Source organism: Empidonax traillii, unplaced genomic scaffold (genome assembly GCF_003031625.1).
Source record: "Empidonax traillii isolate 1590-97213 ecotype Southwest subspecies unplaced genomic scaffold, ASM303162v1 scaffold300:size811877, whole genome shotgun sequence".
Lineage (NCBI taxonomy): Eukaryota > Metazoa > Chordata > Aves > Passeriformes > Tyrannidae > Empidonax > Empidonax traillii.
In genome coordinates, this window is record NW_020955493.1 from 423,221 (window position 1) to 449,083 (window position 25,863).

The 25,863-nt window shown below is 34.3% G+C and overlaps 1 protein-coding gene across 6 annotated transcripts in view; it reads left to right on the forward strand.

The window, feature by feature from the left end:
- The window catches only part of SNTG1 (syntrophin gamma 1), a 336,726-nt gene that overhangs the window by 291,626 nt on the left and 19,237 nt on the right, over positions 1-25,863 (forward strand). For all 6 annotated transcript variants that reach the window (XM_027890849.1, XM_027890855.1, XM_027890850.1 and 3 more), the window contains 3 exons: positions 1,946-2,017; positions 17,477-17,629; positions 22,725-22,817. In XM_027890849.1, coding sequence (XP_027746650.1) covers positions 1,946-2,017; positions 17,477-17,629; positions 22,725-22,817 — 318 coding nt within the window. The remainder of the gene's footprint in view (positions 1-1,945; positions 2,018-17,476; positions 17,630-22,724; positions 22,818-25,863) is intronic.

The window sequence follows — 25,863 nt, forward strand, 5'->3', positions numbered from 1 at the left end:
TCTCAGCAGCCTCCCCCTACCTCTTTTTTCAACTGTTTGATCAATAGTACTTCTACTTCGAATACTCAGATAAAGGAGCACTCCTAATGTTACTTCTTTGCACTTTAAAAGTTTTAAACAAAAATACTTTTTTTTTTTTTCTGTTATATCCTGCTACATTTCCTCCTTTAGAATTATTAAGTGTATCAAGTCTGGTGCATGTCCAGTTTATAACTGGAAATCTCAGAGAGGATGGACTTTACTTGAGAAAGAGGCGTTAACACCTTTTCTTTTGCTACTCAAGCTTTTAAATTAAAACAGTAGAAGTGCACAGGTGAAGCAATTTCTATGACCGTTTTAATTCTTGCTCTTGCTTTGCACACATCCTTATATAGAAAGAGTATTGGTTTGACCTGAAAATAAGTCCCTTTATAGGTACAAACAGAAGTGGGGAGAAGAGGGAGGTCTTGTGTTTTCCACCAAAGTATGGAGCCTACATTAATTTTTTTAACATAGTTCCAAATGATTCTGTGCTTCAGCAGCCATAGTAACTACTTTTCCTGGTGGAGGAATACAATTTCAGCTGGTGTGGCTGGAGTTTTGGTCTCAGCAGGGCTGTAGCAAGGTTCCTCTCCCCATTTCTCTGTTTGTGGTGAGAAAATCATCTTTTTGTCCATAGCATAAAGAGTAGCTTTATGTTTTAGGAGGCATACTTCAATAAGATGGTGAGAACTGCATTTGAGGATGACTGTAAATAAATAAAATTCTAATAGAGGAGGAACTATAGCATTGTATTTTTGAATTTTTCACTGCTGCCTATGATTTCCTCAAAGGAGTTTCTATTACAATAATGTTTATAAACAAAAATTAAGTTAGAAATAGAATTTTCTCATACAACTGCAAAATAATTTTGATCAAGAAAGTTTTATGCCCCAGCAAACCCATAGATGCATCTCAGAGGTGTTGTATCTATTAATGATTATTTTCTCTTTAGATAACAGATAAATTACTCTCATATAATATTCTTCTTCCTGGCCTGAAAACAGTATTTTATCATAAATTTTTTGAAGAAGTTTAGGTTGAATTTGCAGAACCAATAATTCATGGTTTCATCAACCTCTTCGTCATGCCTAACAAATTTAATGATACAACCATCTTCCTTTGGAGCTGTGCCAATGTCTTACCGTAAAGATTATTTTTCTTTCATATATAACCTCAATTTCATTCTCTTTTGTGCCTTCTTCTGTATTTTGAGACTGTGAATATTCTCCTGTTTCCATTTTGCAGTTTCTTTGGAAAGTTATTTATAGGTCGTTGTGATACTGTCTTGACTCTTGCCTTATTGAGTATATTCATCTATCTCTTTCCATCCTATTTAAGTCTAACCACTTACCTTGCTTTTATGTATATTTGCCTCTTGTTTCATGGTTTGTTTTTTTCCCCCTGGATTTCAAAGCATGTGAGGTAAGTGTCTGGGACATTGCAAGGTTGGAGACTCGTTTTATGGATTTACAAATACTGTAGATGACTGGGAGCAAACAGTGGTGTGCAGTTACAAGGAGGAAAATGATAAGAAACATACCTTCTTATAGTCAGGGCACAGGCTTTCTGAGATGAATTCAAGAGCTGTATCCTCTCAGGATCCCAATGCAACCCCTACCAGTTCTCTGGGGAGGAATCATCATTCAGCACAAAGCAACCTGCATGCAAAGGCACTGCACTGTAAATACAGGGAGAACTTCTCCTAAGCACTGCCTGGATGGAACAGTCTGGTCCCTGGTAGTTATTGCTCTCAGGCAGTGCATGGTCTTTCTGTATATATTATACTGGATGTAAAGAGTTTAGGGGTATAGTTTTATTTTAGTTAATAAACTTACTTCCTGAAATAAATGAAAATAACCTAATTTCTTTTTTCTGTTTGTTTTTTTTTGTTTTGTCTTTTGGTTTTGTTTTTTTTTTCCCAAAGGTCACAACCTGGGATTGGACACGAGCTGAGAAAACATTTTCAGTTTATGAGATAATGTGCAAAATTCTCAAGGTATGATGAGAAAGTATAAAATAAATTACCATTTTGACAGATCAGTTGTCAAACCAGAGCATAACATTGACCACCTTGCAAAAAGAGATCTCTTTTTTTCCCTTTGAATTTAAATATCAGAAGTCCTGGTGTCAGTAGATACAGAACCAAACAAGAAGGCATGGCAAAATTGAAAATAAACTGATTTTGACTAGTAAACTACTTTGTATCTTCATAATTCTATATAGGATTTATAACTTTAATGTCACATTTAATAAGCACATTTCATTTTCTAACTGAGAAACTAAAGAAACAGTGATCAACTTGGTTGTTTTCAAATATATTGATGAAACTAGTAGTGGCTGCAATGTAAGATTTCACTAGGCCTGAGAGCTGTCATTAAAATATACAATACCATTTTGAAAACTTTTGTCTTTTTTTTTCTAATTTCTTCAGTTTGCCCTAACTGTAACAAGTGGGAAGAGATAATGAAATATGTTCAGAAAGTTAAAACTATGAGTAGAAAATTTAATAAGACCATTGTTGTGCATTGTTTTTAATTTTTAGATCTGAATTCAATCATAATTAATTTATCTTGTCTTCTCTCTGTTTTCAAAAACAGTGAAAAAACAGGTGCCCAAAATTATTCATGAAAAAAAAGGGGATGAAAAGAAATTGTCTTTTTCCATTAAACTGAAGTACCTTCTGGTGTATGTTGAGTTTGGGTTTTTTTAGATCAAAATTGTGTAAAATGTAATTTGGACTTTTATGGACTTCTATCTACTTAAATGCAGACTAGTATCGAAAAGAAATATGAAAAAATATTGTTTTTTTAAAAAATGTTATCCACTGGGAAGACCTTTTACTGACATAAATAGTACATTTCGCAGGTATTTTAGATCTCATAGGTGTACTATATTTTCCTTAGGGAGGCAGATTAGAGATGTAATGGCTCAATAAAATTCAGAAAGGTTTTCCATCTGAGACTATAATAAAAAAAAGAAAAGAAAAGAAACCGAGTTTATAGTCTGAAAAAAACTCCTTTGCTAGCAATCTGAACAGAAAAGTGAAAGATTTTCTTTCACTGCTATGGTGGCTGTGACGTCTGGAGACTTCATCAGGGAGTAAAACATCCCAAATGCAAAACATCATGTCACTGTGGTATGTCCTTTAACTACCAAGTCTGGGCAAATATTGACTCCTCAGAAGTGGTCATGTAGGGAGAGAAGTAACAGGAAAAGTTGTTCACTCTTTGAAGACGTTGCACTAAGAGTGTATACAGACAATGCTCTTAGGGCATTGTCTGGCTTTAAGAGAGTAAAAAAATCTCAAACACTTTCCCCTCTCTCTCCCCACACCCTCGCCCCCTCACCAGTAATCTGTAGTTGATTCAGGCCTTGGGCTTGATGCACTAAGCATCAAGGCAACTCTTCTTTGTCAGAGAATTAAGTGTGTTGGAGCCAGGATGATGACTCCTTATGACTTATGCAAGGATTTTATTATACTCCCCATAGAAATTTACAGAATGTATGCCATATAGTTTTCTGTAACCTAAAGATCCTTCATTTTGTTTTTTCTAGCCTTCCACCTTTGTTGATGATCTTCTCATTCACTCTTAATTTTAGCCATTTTTCTTTTTCCCCTTTCTCCTGTGTCCCCTGTTCTTGCATACCAATATATGGATTTTTTTTTTTTATCTTCTCAGCAATTTAGCAGAAGTTATTACAGTCCACAAAGCAGTAAAACCTAAATGCCTTCCTGCCAATTTTGTGTGGAAGCACAGAAGAGTACAAAGATGACATTTTTTCTTATTATCAGCCCTCCAAATTGTCTGGGAAGAGGTGTAGATCTTCCAGTCTCAGTCTGTATTAACAGATTGGCAGAGAGGCAGTTCCAGTTTAAGTGATATAAGAATATCATTTAGGTGTTTCTTTATTACTTGATTCATACTCAGATATTCCTTTGTTGTCTGTATATATAGTCAAGCTTTTAAAGGCTTGAAATGTTTCAAACAGGTTCTTTAGCTGACTAAAACCTGTAAATAATAAAAAGTAGAAGTAGAAAAATCATCCCAATAAAATGGCAGATTATGACACTGGAGTATTAATCTTCACTGTATTATAGTTTTCTACAGCAGGTACTATAGGACTTGGTTTCGCAAAATATAAAAGCAAATAAAACCAGGAAAACAGCCTCCCATTACTACTACTACATTGAACATCTGTAGAGACTCAAGGTTTTGTTCAATTTTTATGCCAGCACCATAAAAGTCTCCATTTCAGCAGTAAGTGTTTCTGGACACATTTGTGCAAGCCCTGTGGATATTACTGAAGCAGAGGCATCGTAAAAAAAAAAGTTATTCTGCTGTTTTGTGATCACCTTCAAACTTCTTCCTTTCTATACTACCTTACTTACTGCTTTTGTTATAAATCTGTTTACCTGGGAGAATGAGTCAAATGGCAAAAGAACAAGGTAACAGGGTTTGAAGTAATTATATATGAACATGATAGCTCAGGAAACCTAATGAGAAAATGAAAAGAACCCGGGTTTATTCCACTACAGAGTGTTCCCACTCCTGCACTTCCTGTTCTTCCATGGTAAAGACTGAATTCATGTAATTCTTTTCAGGAAGATTGAGATAATAGAATTATTCTGTGTTTCTACTTCAGAAGAGACAATAGCTGTCACTGGGCAGAAATAAACCCCAGAAGACAGTAATGCCTGTTTACAGGACAGTATCATCAATCAGTGCCTCGGAAGTGGGTTTAGTTCCATACTCTTGGCTAAACTCAGATTTTTCTGTGTACATATTCACAAGGAGTAATAGTGAATCACAGAATTTTAGAACAGTTTGGGTGGGAAGAGACCTTTAAAAGGCCATCTAGTCCAACCCTCCCTGCAATGCGCAGGGATGACTTCAACTAGATGAGGTTGCTCAGAGCCTTCTTCAACCTGACCTTGAATGTTCCCAGGGATGGGGACCTGTATAGGCAACCTGTTCCAGTGTTTTACTACCCTTATTGTAAAAAAATTCTTCCTTATATCTGATCTATATCTACCCTCTTTTAGTTTAAAAGCGCTATCACAGATCATTCCTAGATGGTGAAACACAATTATCTATCACAAATATTTATTTTAGAATGATCACTACCATGGATTTTGGGCCAAATGGACCATCTAGCACTCTCCAAAACATTTTGTGTTATGGCTTGAATGTTTTCTTGGTTGAAGGAGCATTTGTAATGAGTTGTTGCATGCATTTTAGGAGAATAAAAAGTTTCATAATAAGGATGTGATCTGTTCTCCGCCAGCTAGCTACAGTGTCGAAAAACGGTCCCATACACGCTTAATTTATTAGTATAGACACAGCTTTTGTGGCTCATATTTGCTTTAGGTAGAAAGACTTGCAGATGGTCTGTGCTAACCTTTGTGAGGATTAGCACAGGAGTGAGAAGCAGTGCTTAGAGGATTAAAAAATCCCCAAACATGTTTCCTTCTATGTTGATAGAAGGCTGTTGGGCAACCTGAGAATGCAGGACTGAGTGTGTTGATTGGGAATGCTGCCACACCTCTGTAGAGCCAGAAAGAGCAGGGATCTTGGCTCATGTCTTCTTTGTAAAAGTGAATTATTAAATGTTATCACAACATTTAGTAATCAAAATGTATCTGCTTTACATGAGTTGCTTACAGTGGACTGAGATATTTCAGTAAATTTGTCCATATTTAGACATATTCATTAGAAGCGAGGATGCAGTTGTCATCCAAGCTAGCTGGTATTATCTCCTCCTATACACTGACAATTCAAAACCTGTGCCTCATGCCACAAGGACAGTACTTTACTAAATCTGTCTGAAAGCACTTTTTTCTCCTTTTTCCTCCCGCTCCTTAATTTTAACTAAATTTCTGATGAGCTTCACAAGAATGGTTTTGATTAGAGAGACTTACTACTGTAACTTTGTCTTTTGAAATAGAGTAGTAATTTTTCTCAGTTTAAGAGATTTGTCTAAGTTTCTATTCATGACTAGAAGCTCTACAGTGGAGAATATGAACAGCCAGATCCTACTGAATACACGTTAATATTTCAGTGTTTTAGTATGCAAGAATAATTCTACTTCTGGTAGCAGTAAAAATATTAAAACACTAAATAAATATTCGTGTCTTCACCCAGCAAAGGACTTTACTGATTTAATTGTCAGGAAGGGTATATAGTCCAAATTTGTTAAATAAAACTCAGAACTCATCTGCCACCATGGCCAGTGTTTTCTTCATCATTACTTGCATGTGTTCAGTGTAGTTTCTCCTTCAGCATCCTTTCCAAAGGCTCTGACTCTTCTCATGAACAATATAGAACACTGGGATGCCATTTTCAATTTTTACAGTTCTCTCAGCCTCAAGCAGCTAGAAGGCAAGATGTTCTGCACCTTAATCAGAGATGTCAGAGATTATTGTGTGATTCATAGTTAGTGGATTCATATTTATAGTAGTAATTTAGGAAATCGCATTTTGTTGTTATATATTCTTTTTTTTTTTCTTTTTCCCCCATCAGACTACAAGGAAAAGAAAGGAGAAGCAAGGAAATAAGTCACTATTCTTAATGTGATTAGGACCTTTTAAATAATGAAGACCATTAAAATGTGAAACAGAAAAGTAGATTTTAAAAAGATGTCTTTTAACTGTATGAAAACCAGTTTTATTGAGAGAAATTCAGCAAAGGAGCATTGGTCCCCTAATTAATTACTTACAATTTTATATAGTAAAAAAGTGTAAAAGAAAAAATCCCAAACCCTGATAATCATTTTCATACACTACCATAACAATAGTGGATTAGAAGAAAAGGTTCTGTATAAAGTTTTCAAAGTATCATATAAAAATACATATCTCATAAATATAAATCTCTTCATTCTCAAGATTTTGGGGTTCAAGTAATAATTTTTGACATGAAGCATAGGTAAAACAGGCTAAGTACAAAAATCACATTTTAATTAAATTGGCCTAAATTATTCATTGTGAAATAATGGCAAACAACAGTGGGATGTAAAAGGAACATTATGGACATGCAAATAACTTAAGACCTTGGGGGGTAAATGCATAAACTGATAAACTTATGAAGGAATTTATTAAAAATTCAATAGGTCTGTTGATTAAGAGGTGGAAGCAGAGAGAAAATACTGAAGAACTCTTTAACCCTACAAATAAACAGGTAAAAAGAAAATGCATAGAAATCAAAGTCAGGCAATTTAAAATGGTGAAGAAGTTAGAAATGGTAAAAATTCTGATGATTAGTCAGTGAAAGGTGCCATTAAGAGAAGTTCATGACACTTAAACCACCTTTTTTTTTTTTTTTTTTTTATATCACAAGTTTTATTCAGACTGATGCTAGGGGGACAGTGACACTAACACGTGGAAGAAAATCTATAATCCATGTTAAGCAATTTGTTAGGCAAGATAATCTAATGTTGCCATTTCTGTCACCATGACTTGAGGGAATGACCTCAAGTTGTGTCAGGGGAAGTTTAGGTTGGATATTAGAAAAAGATTCTTCACCCAGAGGGTGGTTGGGCACTGGAAGGGAAGTGGTCACAACACCAAGCCTGACAGAGTTTAAGAAGCATTTGGACAATGTTCTCAGGCACATGGTGTGTCTCTTGGAAATAGTCCTGTGTAGGGCTAAGAGTTGGACTTGATGATTCTTATGGGTCTCTTCCAACTCAACATATTCTGTAATTCTGTAATTAAAATGTATCTATGAATAATTTTCAACAGAACTGCTGTTAGAATTTACTATGAATAAATATTTCTAATTTATTGTGCAAGAATTTTTTTTTCACTCAATCCTTTATGTTGAGGAGTAAAGCCCTGTTAACAGTCCAGTAATTTTAGTGTTACAATTGAACAAATATTCACTACTCCAGAAAAGCAGGTACTTCTATCCCTTCTAGCTTCAGAAATGGGCAGACTGCCTTGCCCTGTTCAGTACTTCAGAACTGGTTTAACTGTATCTGGTTTTTTTTTTACCTGTTATATTTTTGATATGCAGTTTTAGCATGTGTGTTTTGATTGTGTGTGCATGTGCATGCATGTGCAAATGTGTATATTTTAAAAACATTCAAATATCTTAGATAAATTGGTAAACAGTTTAAATATTTAAACATTTTTTCTGTATGAGGTTTAGAAAAAGGTTTATTACATTTTTCAGGTAAATTGTAAAGAATAGCATAAAAGGTTGCACTTCTGTGCCCCTTTTTCTTGAGTTACTTACTTGCCCTCTTTAGCTCATCCAAGCATTTCCTTTTAATTTTGAGAAAATACTTTCTGTAGTTTAGTCACCTGCCTTCTATTTTCAGTGTGTCATGCAAAAATATTTGGAGATTCACCATAAAAGCATGCTTTATTCAGCATAAAACAGGAAACATATTCAAGTGTCAGATCAACTCTGAAATGAAATGTGAAGATAATTGTTGAAGGCAGTCTATGCCGGCAATATGTCAGTGTAGTGAATCACTGATGTTTATAGCAAGTATAATTCATATCAGTGCAGCTATAATTTTCTTGCTATATTAATCAGGACCAACTTGGTGTCTCAGATGATTTGTGATTTCCTTCTTTATTTAGCTGTTAGTATGTGTAAAATCCTCAAATGTAGTTATGTTAATTTTTCCCACTTAAACTCCCTGTAATTATGCTGTCCATTTCCAGTAAGTCAAGTAAAGGAAAAGGGTGATATAAAAAGCATGGGAAACTCCTGGAAATGTTTATATATTCAGACAAATTTTAAAAATAATGCAAATAGACACATAAACATATAAAATGAAGATCCAGAATATATTTTGAGGTCTATCATTAATATAGTTAGCTCAGTGGCTGAGAATTGCATCCTGAATTGATTCCGCTAAAGTACTTCACACATACTCAAAACTGCTTAAGAGGCAGAAGTAATGTATAGATTAATGCTGCATTCATAGAATATCAGACTTTTGGCCATGGTTTAGCCAGGTGCCAGTTCCTGGAAAAAATGTTGGACTGTTTACAACTGAAACACTTAACAGTTTAAGTAATTTTCAGTCTTTGATTTGTCTTCTGTTCTACGTTTAAGAGTATTCCAAAGGAAAGAGGTTCTGTTTCACCTCTAACTAGAATTGCAGTTGTTTTCTGCAATAAGAAAAATAGTAAAAATCATAGATATCTTCATGTCCACTTGCATTAAGACACCCATTAATTTGGCTTCAGATATACAATAAAGGAAAACTTCTCCTGTACTGAAAGAGAGCTCCTGACAAGGCCATTGGATTTTTACCACTGGATCCTTGTAAGTGTAAGCTAGTGTGTAGCTGCTACTACAATGCACAGAGATAGCCAGTAGATGACCACATCTCTGGTCAGTTTGCACATATTTCCTATGATTCTATAGGTGATTTCAGTTCATTTCTCCTCAACATGTACATAGTTATACAAGACCTAATCCGTGGTGTGTTAATTTGGATAAATTTAATGAGTCCTGTGTGTTAAAGATGCTGATGTTGCTCTAACTCTACAGCACCATATAAAAATCCTTTTTGAAAGCAAAGAGGCAGTGTTATTACATGCATGACAACTACCACTGTATAAAGGCTTGTTAACTTTTTGTTTTGATCAGCAAGGAAGGACAAAAAATGCTTGAAACAGAAAATTACTAAGGAAGGCTTTTCATATTTCCCAATAACTTTGGATAGGTTTCTTTTTATTTTAAAGAAAAAACAATTTTTACGTTTGTTATACAATGTTAAGGTAATAGAAACTGTCCCCTTTTGAGTGAAAAATGAGTCAGTTTTGTTCGGCTGGGACTGCCAATCTCACAGCCTGATCCTTCTTCCTGAAAGAAATAACAAGATAAACACACAGAGTAAAAAGAAAATAATATTAGATACAGAATATAAATGTTTAAATGACTTCTGCAACCTCTTTGTTGCAGAAATTGCTTTTTGCTGCCTGACTAGTTATAAGACCAACAATGCTGTTGCAACATCCTTAAAAGGCAAAGCTTTTAACGTAAGGCAAAATGAATGCTGAAAAAGAAGAGAAATAAGGTGTGAAATATAAATACTCTGTAAGGATACTCAGGGAAGACTAGCATACATCTTATATCTCAGATATCTGAGATCCAACTCAAGCTTGAGAAGTTTCCTTTCGTTGAATTAGTCTAATCAGGGAATTTCTAAAGTTTGGAGTGATTCAGTATTTCTGTATTTTATTCACTAGTATATTCTGATACATCAATTTTAGTAGATTTTTGTATAATATTTTTCTCTAATTTATCAATTTTCCTAATATTTTCTGGTCACAGATTTTAAGTATTTGAGGTTTTTTAACTGTTTTTCTTACTAGCTATTGCAATACTTAAATTTACCTTGAAACATTGCAGTTTTATTGCACAAAGAATGTGAGACTAAAGGCATTCATATAGTGATAATTCTGTATTTTTTTTCACTGAAACTGTGTCCCATTCCTCATATGAAATAAATTGTTCCTGTCTCAGGGACAACTGTTCAAAATTTTTATAGGTCCATTCTCTTCACAGTGGAGGTCTACATGTTAATTACTCCCAACAGCCAGAGCCAGCAGTGAAAACAGAAATATTAATTTCCTAACAAATTTTTGTCCTGTGGTTTGATAGAATCTTCTTCTCCATAGCCCCTTTTGATTTTTTTTTTCTGAGCACTATTATCAAGTAATGTAAAATATAATTTTTTACCTATTTGCTCATACAAATTTGCTTGACATACTGATATTCAACATAAATGCTTTCACTATGCTACCCTAATGTATTCTCATCCTGATGTAAAGTACTGACAGGCTACTTGAGTAAGTAAGGAATTCTGTCCAAAAAAAGGGAAGATAAATTAAAAAAAGGATGCAGTCATGCAGGCAATGCTTTTAATATAACATATAATCAATTTGGTGGGTAATTTTCCAACTTTTTACTTGATGAGGTTTAATTCTTATCCTTCTAATATTTGTGTTCTTCATGAGGAAGACCTTTAAAAGTTCTTTTTCTACCTTTAAAATAAATACATCTAAAGTTGGAAAAAAATTAACAAAAACCTATCTAAATGAGACTTATATGGATATTTCTTCCACATAATTGTCCACTTCTGGTTTTCAGTAATGTTTTTTTTCTTTTCTTGAAGAGGTACATCACCTCTTTATTGAGAAATAGTGTATCCTGTTCTCACTTACCATAACTAGTAGCATAACAACCCCTAATATCTGGGAAAATAGAAATTTTCTCTTCCTATACACCATGGGAATGAAGCATGTTCAGAATGAAATCTTCAAAATAGTAACAGCCAAATTTTACCAAGAACAACTACCTTTTTTTGGTAGATGTGAAGTAATTTTTTTTCCAAGAGCAGTAAAAGTGTTCACCTGACCCTTAATGGAGGTTGCTATTCCTAAGAATGGAGGTCTCAGAGCTGCCCAAAAAGCAGTTTCAGGGGGTAATGCTTGTCTGTTTTTTTCTTTGTTTTTAACATGGACGTAGCAATTTCATTCTTTTTCCTATTCCATTTTACAGAACTGATTCAACTGTTTCAACTATAATGTAAAAATACAAAAATGTCCTCAGGTAGGCAACTAACATGGGAAAAAAATTATTAAAATTTGAGGAAGTAATAATCAAGGGGGCAGAATGAAAAGATAGGATCACTCTTTAGCATTGCAATCTATTATCATTACATATACTCTTATGGGATCTGTTCTTAAACCTAATTTCCAGCAAATAATGCCTTAAACTGTGAAGAGGTACAGAACTTCAGTAATTTTCCAAAGTGATGATAAGCACATTTTTTAATATGTGTTTGTAGTTATATTAGTCTCTGATTTCTCTGAAGCAGAAAATAAATCCTAATGCTTCTCTGGAAAGTATTAGAATAATTTATTTCCTTAAAAGATTAGTCTGTTTTATGAACATATTGAAAATTTTCCTCATATAACATAAAAATAAACAAGTTTCTCAGTTCTCAGTACACTTCATTAAAAAAAATGGCACAATTATGGCACCATTCCAGAGGAAACCTGTGTTCACAGTCTTGCTCTGATTCAGATGCGGGTCTCTGAGACTGCATCATCTTTTAATCAAGCAGAATAGGAAATTAATTTTCCAACTCAGGCAGAGTAGGGAAGTGATTCAAGCTTACTGCTGTACCTGATAGATTACAGGGAATGAACCTCTGTATTTCTCTTAAACAATTAGACAGATAATTCTAATGGAAATTCAGTCGAAACTAAAATTTATCCTATAATTATAAATATTTTTCCCCTTGAGAAAAAATATTTTTTATAAAATCTGGACATCAAAAACATTCTGTCCGGTTTCAGTTTAGCTGCACAATTTTGCGTTAAATAAACACAATTCTGTGTTTATTTAAACACATATATGTATGCAATTTCAACATTATTTTTTTTACTTTTTAAATCTAAAACTCAGAGGGTCCAAAGAAGAAGAGCTATGTACAAACACATGCATGCCTGCATGGGTAATTCTTGTTTTGTGACTTGATTAATGAGGATATGTTGGGGAAACAGTATCTTTTTTTTCACTCTGGAGCGAATCTGTTCCCTGATGCCTGTAATGCTATTAGAACCATCACCATAGCAACTAATGGTGATGCTCAAGCAAAGTGTTCCCGAAATTCCAGATAAAGAAGTAGATCATTAGAAGCCCTTAGAAAGAAGGGTGTATGTTTATGTAGACAGAACTGACAAGTGAAGGGAGGCAGAAACAGGGAAATAATCAGGGCACTGAAGGACACGAGTACAAAATGATTAGATTTTACAACCTTGGAGTTATTGCACTTTTGAATTGATGACAAAATTCTTTTTATCTTCTGAGAATTTAGGTTTGAACCTTGATAGGACATGTTCATGTCAAAAACTGCTTGCAGTTCCACTGTCAAATTACTCTATATATAACTTCACAGGTAAACCAGAATTCCATACTTGAGCACCTTATGGGTAGAAGTCATGCCACGAGCATGACAGTGGTAGACCAAGCTTTGTTTTCCATTGCACAGAGCTTTGTAGAATAGAACAACTCAGCTCTTACTATCACAAGAGGGTCCCATGCATCTTAGCAGATTTAAATAGTAGCCAAAATATGAGTATTTAATGCAATCATCATACTTAAAATGAAAATATACCAGCAATAAAAAAGGAACAGTGATGCTTCTGGAGAGAGCAGCCTTTCAAAAAAGAAAAGGCTGCAGAAGAAGAGGGCAATGTCACTACTTAGTCATAAAGAAGCATTCTGCTTTAATTTGAAAGGATTTGCCTAATGAGCCATGCTTGGTTCCCTTAGACAAATTTATTACTCTCACTTAACCTGGATATCATTATTAATTAGACAAGCAGGAGTCATACTGTCCTGTCAGCAGAGATGCTGGATTACCCTGAAGCTGGGTGTAAGCCAATGACTTTCCTCACAGCCCATTCTTCAGCAGGACTACATTCCCTCCAGTAGGGAATGAGCATACTGCTGGAAGTTTTGTGCCTGCTTCTCTTCAGAGAGTTTTATTAATTCACAATGAGAATATCCAGGGCAAATGGTACAGCTAACCATTAACAATATGAAAGAGTCTTCAAAAAATCAACATGAAACTGGCTCGTGTCACTGACTAGTAAGTGCATATAAAAATGCAGGGTCACAGCAGATTCTTAAATGGGTAGAATGACATATTTTAGCTGAAATTATAGTTTGGTAGAAGTTAATTAATGAAGATTCCTGCTTAATCCAAACCTGGTTTTGAGACTCCTGACAACTGTATCTTAAAAGGTTTAAATTCCTGTCTTTATAAGGACATTTGGATAGCTGTCTTTTAGTTCTACCTATGTATTGTTTCCTGCAATTATCAATTGTAAAGGTGGAAACACAATTAGATCTATAAATCTAAAATACAGATTTTAAATGCTTGAGAACAAATGCAAAATGGAAGATAGATCTTGCAGAAAAAGAAGCAGAAGCAGTACTAAAGAGAACCTTGTACAAAAAAATAGTTTTACAAGTAGGATGAAATACCACTAACAAGTAAAGAAGTACCTTGTACGTGTATCAGCAATTTTAGAAAAACCAAAGCATATGATTTAAATGTATTTGACCTAAACTTCTGTTACCATGAACTTAACCATAAACATTGATTTCAAAATCACAAGTACATACATTAGAGTTAATCACAAATTGAAATTATTATTCTGTTAAAATACTTTTTATGTGGAAATGCTGAATTTTGTTTTCATTCCAAATAAGAACTTCACAGAATATAAATTCCAATAATAAATTAGTACATTATGTGTGTTGTTTGTCACAATACGATGTAGTATTTGATATACTCTAAAATATTTATACGTAAAACACTGAGGGGAAATGCTACCTAGATTAGATCTTTTCCAAATTAAAGCATGCTCTTGTTTTCATATACAAATAGCAAAAACCTGGATAGATATTGTAGACCCCATTTAGCTCTTCTTTCTCATTTCGTTATCTAGGTTTGATGTAATGCTTAGTAAATCTAATATGATTATTGCTAGCAATGTTGATAATAAAATGCACAGGCTTTTATTTAATCACTTCAAAGACTTTTCTGAGCTTTTTGCTTTTTTCAAATATTTTTTAACAGAGTTCTATCTCAGTAAAACTTTTAACATTTTGTTTTTCCCAGTCTACACAGTGACTCTTCCCTTTTTTGTAGACAGCATAGTCTTCTCAATAGGAAAAAATAAAGCCATAAGAATTGAAGAGTCTAACAGTGTAATTCAGAAGAACAAAACCTTAATTGGGCCCAGCTAAAGAGAGATATGTATTCTGGAACAGAGCACTACACTAAATTCTCTCTCATTTAAAAGCAGGGATTGTTACTTCAATTGTTTTATTGACAGTGATTCCTGTGATCCCACCAAGTGCCATAGTCATGTTTCAAAAAAGGTTTAAGAGTTTGCATTAGCAATAATTACTTGTTCTTTACTGATTATTGTCAAGAATAAGTAAAAATGAGTTCAAAATATTTCTAGTTTCTTCTTTGGTTACCTCTATGAAGAACTTCTCCAGGAAATACATGTATCCTACGCAAGTCTTGTCAGACTTCACGCTGAATAGGTCCTTTTGGTTATGGGCCAACAGGCCCATTCAATCATGTGTAGCTCTGGAAGCACAGTGAGTTAAAAAGCCTGTTAGACAAGAAGTGCTGTTATGGTATAAGAAGTAGTTTTCTTCCCTGATGGAGTGAGAGTCTGACAGTCATCCAGCACTGGGATTGTTCAGCACGGAAAAGAGAAGACTTCAGGATGACCTTATGCAGCCTTTCAGTACCTGAAAGGAGACTGTAAAAAAGATGAAGACTATTTTCAAGAGCATGTAGTGACAAGACAAGGGAGAATGGTTTCAAACTCAAAGACGGTAGGTTTAGATTGGAAAATCCTTTACTGTGAGGATGGTAAGGCAGTGGAACTGGTTTCCCAGAGAAGTTGTGGATGCCCCATCTCTGGAAGTGTTCAAGGCCAGGTTGGATGGGGCTTTGACCAGTCTGGTCTAGTGAAAGGTGTCACTGTCTATGGCAGAGGGTTGGAACTAGATGGTTTTGAGGTCCCTTCTATGATTCTAAGTTTTATGTCACTACACATACCTTCAAGGTTAAACATCTGTAACCCTGCTGCTGCTCTGTGCACTTTGAGGCTGTGAGTGCAATGGAGCATAGATGTCATTAACAACAACCTAGACATCATAACCTCTTTATGAATGCTGGTCAGAATATACTGTGAGCAGAATTAACACTTTAGTTTTAGCAGAAGGACCTGAGTGGAAAGGAAAAAAAAAGGAGAAAAAAAGAGTCATAAGAATTTGTTTTAAGACCTAGGCTATTATTCAGCTACATCTAAGTAGTTCAATTACACAGCCCTCTGAATATTTGGAAGAAAAATCTGTGATAATAGTAATATTTTTTGGAAATGCTGTTTGGAATATTATGTGTTCATGCTGATTTTTCCATACATGACTTAATGCAGTTGAGCTACTAAGCTTAGGACTTGATGGAAGTAAGGAAGGAGATTATTCCACAGCGACTGGTCATTTTAAAAATCCTAGCAACTTGTTTTTGTCATGGTGATTGCAAAGAGAGGGTATGTTGCCTCCATAGCTGATTCTTCTAGAAATTGTAAAGCAGTCTCGAACCAGAAGCATTCATGAATGCTGTACTGGCTTTCTTGAAGAGATCTGTCACACATCTACTGAATAAATAGAAAGGGGAAAGTAGTGCATACTCTACCATTGCCTACTCGAATGCCTGAGAGTAATATTTTCAGACAGGTTTCTGTTTTATGTATTTCTGTTCCAGTCAGCTTTAGGTTACTGGTTCTTTGCCCCAAGGAGAGATGACTTAAACAATGTAAGGTGCTCTTCCAGTTTGTATCAGCTTATTATGCTCCTCTTGGTCTATTCAAGTTGTGTATAAATAGAAAGCAATACTGTCCTGTACTGTCCTTTACTGATCTTAACTGTGTCCTTTGCTGTGGGGTAGCATTGTAGAAATTGCACCCAGGCTACTTTTACCCAAATTTCCAGATGTATTGACAAGGACAGCGGATGAAATTGTGACCTGTGGCATGGCAGGGACAAAAATAAATTAAACTTGTTTCTGCAAGTATATTTTTCTCAAGGACAAATTGTGTGGCAGAATTTTAGCATAAAGCATCTGATGTTAAATACATAAATAAATAAATATTTGAAAACATTTTAGTGAATGAATTTCCTGATTAATTTGCTTATTCCTTTGTTTAGTACTAATTACAGATGCTAGTAATCATTCTTAAATATTTATAACCTGATATTCATTTTGTGGTGTTGTGTTGAAAGTAAAGCCAAAAGTAACTTTCTCCTCCAGGTTCAAAGCCAGCAAACTAACCACTGGCAGCCACTGTAGTCTCTACTGGCAGTATCCATTTAAAGACAAATTCTAAGTTGAATTTTGTATGCCACCAGAAATATGAACTTGTTTTCTCTACTCTCTATAGGAAAAATAGGACAGATAGACTTTTCATACTGCTTAAACTAAGTCTCTGTCTGTCTTTCACCAAAGTTCCAGAGTAGAGTGGGTAAGTCAAATGGGTCGGAGAAGTGTTCCTCATGTGAATAGGCTGTGGACACCTTTTATAGATTTTATCTAATCTAAAAGTGTATGCTGATAACATTTATGAGAAGTGATTTGTTAAAATATTCAAAGTTATGCCAGAGATATACTGTGTGCTTCTGTACCATTCTGCATATAGATGTCCTGTTTTAAATTCCTTGAAATATCAATGTTTAGACTAAAACCCTAATTTTCAGTTCCTCAGCTCTCAGTAGTTACTACTAGCATTGAAAATGCCATTTAAAAATTATGAGTTTGAGGCATAGATGTTTGCAATTAAAAAAATACTAATTGATGTATGCCAGATTATATAACTTCAGGTTTTCATCAGGACAGTGATCTACTGGACCGGCGGAAACATTGCTTCAGTGTCCAGTCTGAATCTGGAGAAGATCTTTACTTTTCTGTGGAGCTAGAGTCTGACCTAACACTATGGGAAAAAGCCTTCCAAACAGCAACTTTTTTAGAAGTTGAACGGATACAGGTGAGAACAACTCCTGATCACTTTTTGGTACGTTAACCAATTAGGCACGTATGAAATAATGATGCAATTTAAGAAATTTTCTGACCTTCTGCAACTCTCAGATTATTATTGTTTAAGTAAGTAATTGCATAAGAACCCTCTTGGTGTTCCCAAACAGCTTGTGATCTAACATTCAGAAGAGCTCACCTCAAATACAGTCTTCAAGATATTATGACTTGGTGATACATATTTGTTAAGTTCATGGACAGATGCAGCAGAGCAATCAGGACAAAAAGCAGCTGTTTAGATATTCTTACGCTCTTACATGCTACCCTATTTGCTACTGGATTTCACAAGAGAACTTTGCAGGAACTGTCCTTGTAATAATGGGAATGAGAGTACACTGAATGAAGTTCTCACTGGATACAAGGAAGAACAAAATTGTGCCTCAGATACACTAGTCTTCCTTCACACATTTCTTGTTTCTTGTGCATTTACTCAATTGTCAGATGACAGCAGAGATGGATGACATTCAGGTGCCACTGACTAGTGAATTTTTGTAGCAAAACTACCTTTGAGAGTGTTTCAAGATAACTTTGTTTTTCTCAAATGAGCAAAAAGTCATGACTTTTTAACTTTAAATAAGAGAAAAAAACACCCCCCACAGTTATAACTTACCTAATCCTAGTTATTACATTTATGTTCTACTCATAAAATGTACGAGGGGTTAGAACAGCTTTAGTTGATGTTACCATGAGTTATACACACCTACAGGAGTTATGTTAGCATATTAACCTGTGCAAGTATTGGCTCATGCGTTTTCGGTGTCCTCCTGGGAATGCAAGCACTGACATGTTTTTATTCAGACAAATTGTTAGTTAGTTATAGATTAGTCCTGTTCTGACCTATGAACCACCACATGCAGACAGACTCAATTAGTATATACTAATGATGATCCATTTTGGAAAGACTACACTGCTGTCAGTTTTAACGCATATTACCTTTGTTGGAGGAGCTGGAGAAGATTCAACTTTTTATTTCATACACTCTGTTACCTTTTACTGAAACTTTTCTTACCTTATGTAAATGGCTGCAACATAGTTTGTAGAAGCACTACTGTACCATGAATAAAAGAATATATGGCATTTTTCTAGAATAATTTTTAGCCCAGAAGCCACATCCCATTTGTTCTACTCTAATATTGAATTATACTATGGCATTCCTAGTTTAGATTTTTCTTTTGGGTTTTAGAATTACATTTATTCAAAATTGTTCTCATGCTTCTCGCCCCAAATAATTTTGCTGATAACCTTAACCTCATATTAATATTAACCTTTGCACCTTTCTTTTCTCTCTTCTGAAGTTCAGAGCAGCAACTAAGAGCTCAAAGTAATGATTTCCTGAGGCTGATTGATTGATTGATTGATTGATTCTAGCAAATCTGTGAAGGCGGATGAACAGATTTCTCATGATAGATTATTATTGTGGAGCTCATTATTTCAACTTTTCTCTATCTCAATTAAAAAAAAAGTAGAAAATTTTTAATATAACTGAGTTTGGCCTCCTCATTTTTCTTTCAACAACCATTTGTGCTTTCATCCAGCAATTTGAAGATGCAGATAAAACCTGGTGGTTAATTTGTCTCCAAGTTCTTTCATTGCTCTGTGAGAAAAGAAAAAAAGGTGGCAAGTTCAAAATTAAGGTATCACCTGTACAATTTTACTGAAATTGGGACTTATGAAATCATATTCATATGAATATTCATATTTAATGCTAATGATAATCCATCTGTGTGCAGGTTTGCCCTACAATAAAGTCATACGATTTTCAAAATATAACTGCAGTTTAAAGCTGCCTTTTAAAATTATTCAGCTATTCCATAATCATACCAATAATAACAGTTAGTCAGTGATTCTAATTTGGCATTAACCTCCACAAGAGGTTAATAAGGGCCCTATTCTGATCTAATTCCAAAGAACTTATAATGAATTAAAATATTTTTAAATGCCTCATTATAAATATATAAATTGGGGATTTTTTTTTTTTAGAAAATAAATGTATTAGAGAAGACATCATCAAACTGGTAATAATTTAAGAACACAACACAATAATGTAGTGGTGTTATTTTGGTGTGTTACAGCCGCCCTTCCGCTAGTTTTGTTTAGTGTAGTAAGTGATGCTAACCATTTTCCTTATTACCTATTAAAAGAAAGAAAAATTAGTTGAAGATTGTTTCCTTACTATCTCACAGCATTGTTGTACCAAGAGTCTAAGAATGCTATGGCTTGCATAATGATGTGCAATTATATATGACTGGTCACGTTCCCTTTGTGTTCCTGCTACTTTAAGCTAAAATTTTCACCTCTTCCATTGTGAATTTTTTTATTGCTGTCTTTGTTTGTATTGTAGCTATTTGCTCTCTAATATAAGGATTATTATGTAAGCAGTTTTATGTTGCAGTACTTTAACATTTGCCTCCAATGAAGTTGCATCTGAGTTTGAAAGTCTGAATTAAGTCTTAGGTTTATAGTATGTTTTCCTTCAGCTTCAAAGATAGCTTAAACTAAGCTCTCAATGTATTGTTTTTTCCATAATTTAAACTCTATGTATTGAGGAAATAAAATCTAAGAAACAATTTTGGCTTGTCTCCTTCAGACCCTGCCTGATCCATTGAATTATTCATAAACCCTACTTAAGATTCTGTATTCTGTGAGAGAACAAAAAATGAGTGCTGGTGTATTTTACTTCTTTTGGGAGGGGGATGCTTCAGTTCTGATAAAGATTTCATGAGCTTTTTGTGAGAAATAAGCAACCAAAGCCAAATATCTACAGTATATATTAATAATATTCACTTTTAGAGTTTTAAAATATTTGTTAAAAATAAAGGAAAACTTAAATTGTCATGTATCTGGGGAACAATTTCTGCATCTTTTGTTTTCTCAAATGGCCAAATTAAAAGACAGATTAAGGATAATAAAGATGAGAAGAATCTTAACAGAGTTAATTAGTGTCTAAAAGTTCACATTCCTACTCTGACCTGTGATCCAGAAATATATGCAAGTGCATGCAACACATACATTAACAAAGTGACATTATTCCCCAAAGAAACTAAAATCTCACTGTCTAGAGATCTTTTTGTTATTCTTACATTTTTGCTTCTCTGAGTTATTTTGAACATCATGGAATACATGGTCCAAGGGCCATAGAATGGTCTTAAATATAAGTAAAGAATAAGTAAAGCATCAGCTGCCACTGGTGGTCTGCAGTTTCTTCCCACAAATAACTACACTGAGCAGAACTAGATGATACTTCATCAACTGTGCGCTGCCTTCTGTAGAAAGAACCTTCAGTCGAGGAAGCAATGTGGTTTTTCAGTGCAACCTTGAACCAAGACTATGTCCTGTTTCTCATAAATCTTAACTTTCCAGTGAGGCTAATTAGAACAGGCACAGTGCCGTGCTTAAGCAAAGGTAGCTGTGCCAGCTCAGCATGGTGATGCAGTGCACACTGTAGGTTCACGTCTGGTGTTGAGGTGTGCAGTTAGTTGACTTTGGGTGACAGTATGTATTTTAAATCTGATATAATGTCTCCTTGCCAAAATTTAATTTCTGGTAGAGGCTCTAAGTCTGTTCCAAATCTTCGAGGTTTACGAATAAAAATGTAGTTTGCGTCTTGTCAGAAGTTTGCAAGATAGTTCTACAAAACTACATTTTTTACTTTGCATGCAAAACCTGAAAATGTTTGCATATATGAATTCACTAAGTAACTAAAATATATTATTTTACACTCCTTTTTTTTACTAATGAGATGGTGCTAAAGACAATATACTCCTTTTCAATAGCATTGATTTACAAAGTTTACATATTCATAGCAGTTTAATGGTGTAGCTGATCTAAGGAAAAAAAATCCAGTTTTATTTGCTAATATGAAAACTAGCTAATGAAGTTTTCAATTTTCCCTCATTGCCATGTGAATTTCAACAGTTAGAAGCTGTCAATGTACATTTCAGCTTCTTGTACTCTGGGGAACACCATTTAGAATCCAAAGAGCCCAGCCAAAGAATATATAAGTAAAGGCATTTGATTTATCCTTGATAATCAAAATGCCAAAAATCATCATAGGTACTTTTGTAATACTAGCAATTAAATAACTCACATTGTTCCTATATTTACAGTTTGTATTTTGATCCTCTGACTCTTTATAGATCATGGAAGTCTCTTTTCTCATTTCATACTTTAAGTGGCTGCATCAACTTTTGAAGAATATGCCTATATTTAATTTAATCTAGAGGGAAAATGTCTATAAAATAAGAATGTTTTCTTTAAAGAACTTGCATCAGATTGGAAATGTTTTTTTTTTTTTTTACATACTTTGTGATGAAAAATAAAAGTCTGTCATTTTGTACCTGAAGTCAACCTCCAAGCAGAGCTATATTTTTGATCCTGAAAATTATTTTGATAAGTGTCTCATGGCATGTGTTGAAGTGTGATGTTATGGAAATATATAGATGCATATATTTAAAAATTGTGGAATGAGAAAGTCTTTCAGGATTTCAAGGTTTATCATAGAAATATTTGAGATATATTGGTCTAGTAGCTGAAGCAAAAAAGGTATTTCATATGATTACATAAGTTGCTAAATTGTATGAAATACTACCTTTTTCACTGAGATTTTGGACAACACAGAACCACAAGAAACAGCATACCAAAGAAATATTTTATATATGATTTATTTTTTTCCTAGAAAGCTAAAAAGATTATATTAATGTTAAAAGTTACTGGGTATGAAAAACCAATAAGAGGGTTTGTGAATAATAAAACTGCTTTTAGCAATTTTCATTGATAAGCCGCAGAGTTGATTCTGTTCAGTTTCACTTTTTCCCTAATGGAAGGAAAGCCTCTTTTCACATTACTTAGACAACTTCATCATTGACAAAAATTCTTTGATTTGTAATACACTGGCAATAAATCGATGTATTTGCACACAAATTACTCTTTTCTGATAATAATTTTGAGAAACATAAACATTAGAATAAAGAAACAGAAATAGTGGTTCTAGAAAGTCTTTTAGGAAATGCATTCTGTGGTGACTACCTTCTCTGGTTTTTCCTTTGCAGTGCAAGACATATGCGTGTGTTTTGGAGAGTCATCTTATGGGACTTACCATTGACTTTAGCATGGGCTTTGTTTGTTTTGATGCTGCCACAAAGGTAAACTTCTAAGACCTGTTTCCATAACACTATTATTATTCCTTGTTTTTCCTAATATTTTGAGATAAGTAGTATCCTTAAAAGCAGTATCCTTAAAAGTAGTATCCTTAAAATGTCCTCCTCTTTTTCTTAGAAACAGATCATCACTTGTCAGATGTCTCATGCTTTAGTTTAAATTCAGGACTGATTTCTAATTATGTGAGAAGTTTTGTTCTTTATGTGCTTGTTATTGAAAAATCAATACCAATATCAGTCTGAAACAAGCATCAGATCTTGATTCTTTAATTTCACATGAAAGCCCACAGTGATTGAGTTTGATGTTTCTTTTGCTGATGTGTCCTTGGTTTTGAGAAGAAATAATGTTGGCTTCAGGATGATCTATGAGCTTTGAAAATAACCTTCCATTCTCTTCTCTTGCTTCATGAGTGGGAGTGTATGCTATTATAGCAATTCCCAGTTTCTGTTTTAGATGGTTTTGTTCAGGTGTCTGTAAAAGGATAAATCAACCATAGTCTGTACGTCTCACCCATCAGCTTTTCCCATTAGCCTTAAAAAAGCTCAGTATAAGTGATGAAAGAGTTTACTTTACCCAGTAAATAGTATGGCATCAATTTCTAGATTATATTATTGCAAGTCCAAATCTCAGTAAAATCACTGAGAGCCTATGTTGACAATTGCACTAATTGCTGGCAAGTACTAAAATGTAAGCAGGCTTTAGTGCTACTACTTGACACTGCTGTTATGTGAGAATGTGAAATTCTTTTAAGTTCCACTTCTCTTCAGTACCTGTTTTTCTTTGAGATGCTGCAACATTGCCACCAGCAATTGTTGAAAATGCCCTTTTGGTTCCAGAATATGCTCTTATATTCTATTTTAAGTCAAGCCTTCCCACCACATTACTCTGCTAATCTGAACGCTTTTATTCTTCCCACTGTCTTTTGTTGTTTGTTCGCACAAAGAGTCATAAATTTGAAGTTCAAATACTTGTGTATATATGTTTCTTTTTGTTAAGCAAATAACCTTGAATGATTTATCAGTGAAATGGGACTATAAGTTTAGAAAGTATTACACAAAAAATCATTGCAATGGAATTAAAATGCAGTGGCTCAGTAAAAAAAAAAAAAAAGTGAACTTTTCCTCACCCTTCAATAATATTTTATATATATAATACATAAACATGTTAGGCATTAGGCAGTGTGAGATGAGGATGTCAATTCCATTAGAAGAGAAACAATACAGTAAAAAGCAACATAATCTCTTCCAAGTGACTGCTAGAGTTAAAATTGCCAAAAAAAACATAGGGAGAAAACTTGTCTAAAATCTGTTCTAATCTGTCAACCACATTGTAATGAGTGCCTAACGGGAAAAGTATTACACAGTCACCATCATTTTATGGAAAGATGAAAGCTGCAATTTTCTTAGCCAAGAATTTACTCAGATATCTTCGTTATGATTTTGGCAGGTGTAAGTTGTGTCTATGCTGGAATGTTCTTTAACAATATTGCTAATCTGACATATACTGAGGCATAAACTAGACATGCATAGTCACAAGGGCTAAAAGCATTATTTCTTCACTTAATTACAGAGTTCATATGAAGCAGGAAATCAAAATATATTTTCCAAGAAAATTCTGAGAAAACAATGAAAAACAGAAACAAGTTTTCAGGACAAGAAAAACATGAATAAAATTTAAATTAAATTATCTATGATGATGATCGCCATCATGGCTAGGCTTCTCAAATGAAGATTTGGGAAGGGCTCTACCCATGCTTGCTACAAGCTCACTGATGGCTAAAAAGGCCAGTGCGTGATAGACAAGTCCATTTGCAAAAGGCACAGAGGAAAGACTCCCCAGGTGATATCGACAAGACGCGATTCTTGAAATTATCTATATCTTATTAAGATTTACATATACATTTGTGAGTTCAGACTGTACTCAATCCTAATAAGTGTCCCATGAATTCAGATGCTTACTATTAAAGACAAAGACATTACTTAAAATTTCATACTTTTTCATGAAAAAGATACTTACATATAATTCTTTATAAGTAAAAGTTTTTACTGTTGTAAAAATTCTCATCTTTTCGCTTCCAGCAATGGGGTATCCACAGCTTCTTGGGGCAACCTGTTCCACTGATTCACCACCCTCATAATAAAAAATGTCTTCCTTATGTTCGATCTAAACTCCACCCTCTTATAGTTTAAAAGCATTGTCCCTTGTCCTGTCACTGTAGGCCTTGGTAATAGCTCTTGCTCCATCTTTCATATGATGAAAATGATTTCATCTTTTAGTGTTGAACCCTTTAAGTGCTGAAAGGCAGCAACAAGATCTCCCTACAGTCTTCTCTATCCTGAACAGCCCCACATCTCCCAGCCTGTCTTCAAGGGAGAGGTGCTTCAGCCTTCTGATTATCTTAGTAGTCCTCCTCTTGTACATGTTCACTTCTGTTGTTTTGGCACTGCCTATACTAAATTCAACCACTATTTTTGGTTAGAGCTTAACTCAAGGCCATATTCTATAGACTTCAGAGTTCAGTGTCAGACTGCATTGTTCATTCAGTGTGTTTCTCACTTCTCACAGAATAACACTGCAAATTCAAAATGTTTTAATGAATTCAAAGAAAGTCTTGAACAATTACTTGGAGAAAAGGTCTAATGGATATCATTAAATGCTTTATTGTTATTATTTATTTATGGCAATTACAGGTTTCCCAGAACACAAAGATCTTCATAAAACAAAATAGTTTCTGAAACAAAGTAGTTTCTGAGGACACCTGAGAAACCTTGTCTTATATTTTGTTGCAGTGGTGTCCTCAGCATTGTGCTCATGCTATTTTAAGTTTTTTTTCTTAATCACTAATGAACTGACTGTGAAATGTCTTTAAAAGTGCATAATCACTAATAAGCTAAGTGAATGAAGCCAAGTTCTTTAACTCATGATTTTAACAGTTATTCAGCTCTTCAAATATTCCAGTTATGTAAGCAATGCAACAATATTTAAATTGCTTCTTTCTCTTACTTTTTAAGTGGGATAATAAGTTTTGTC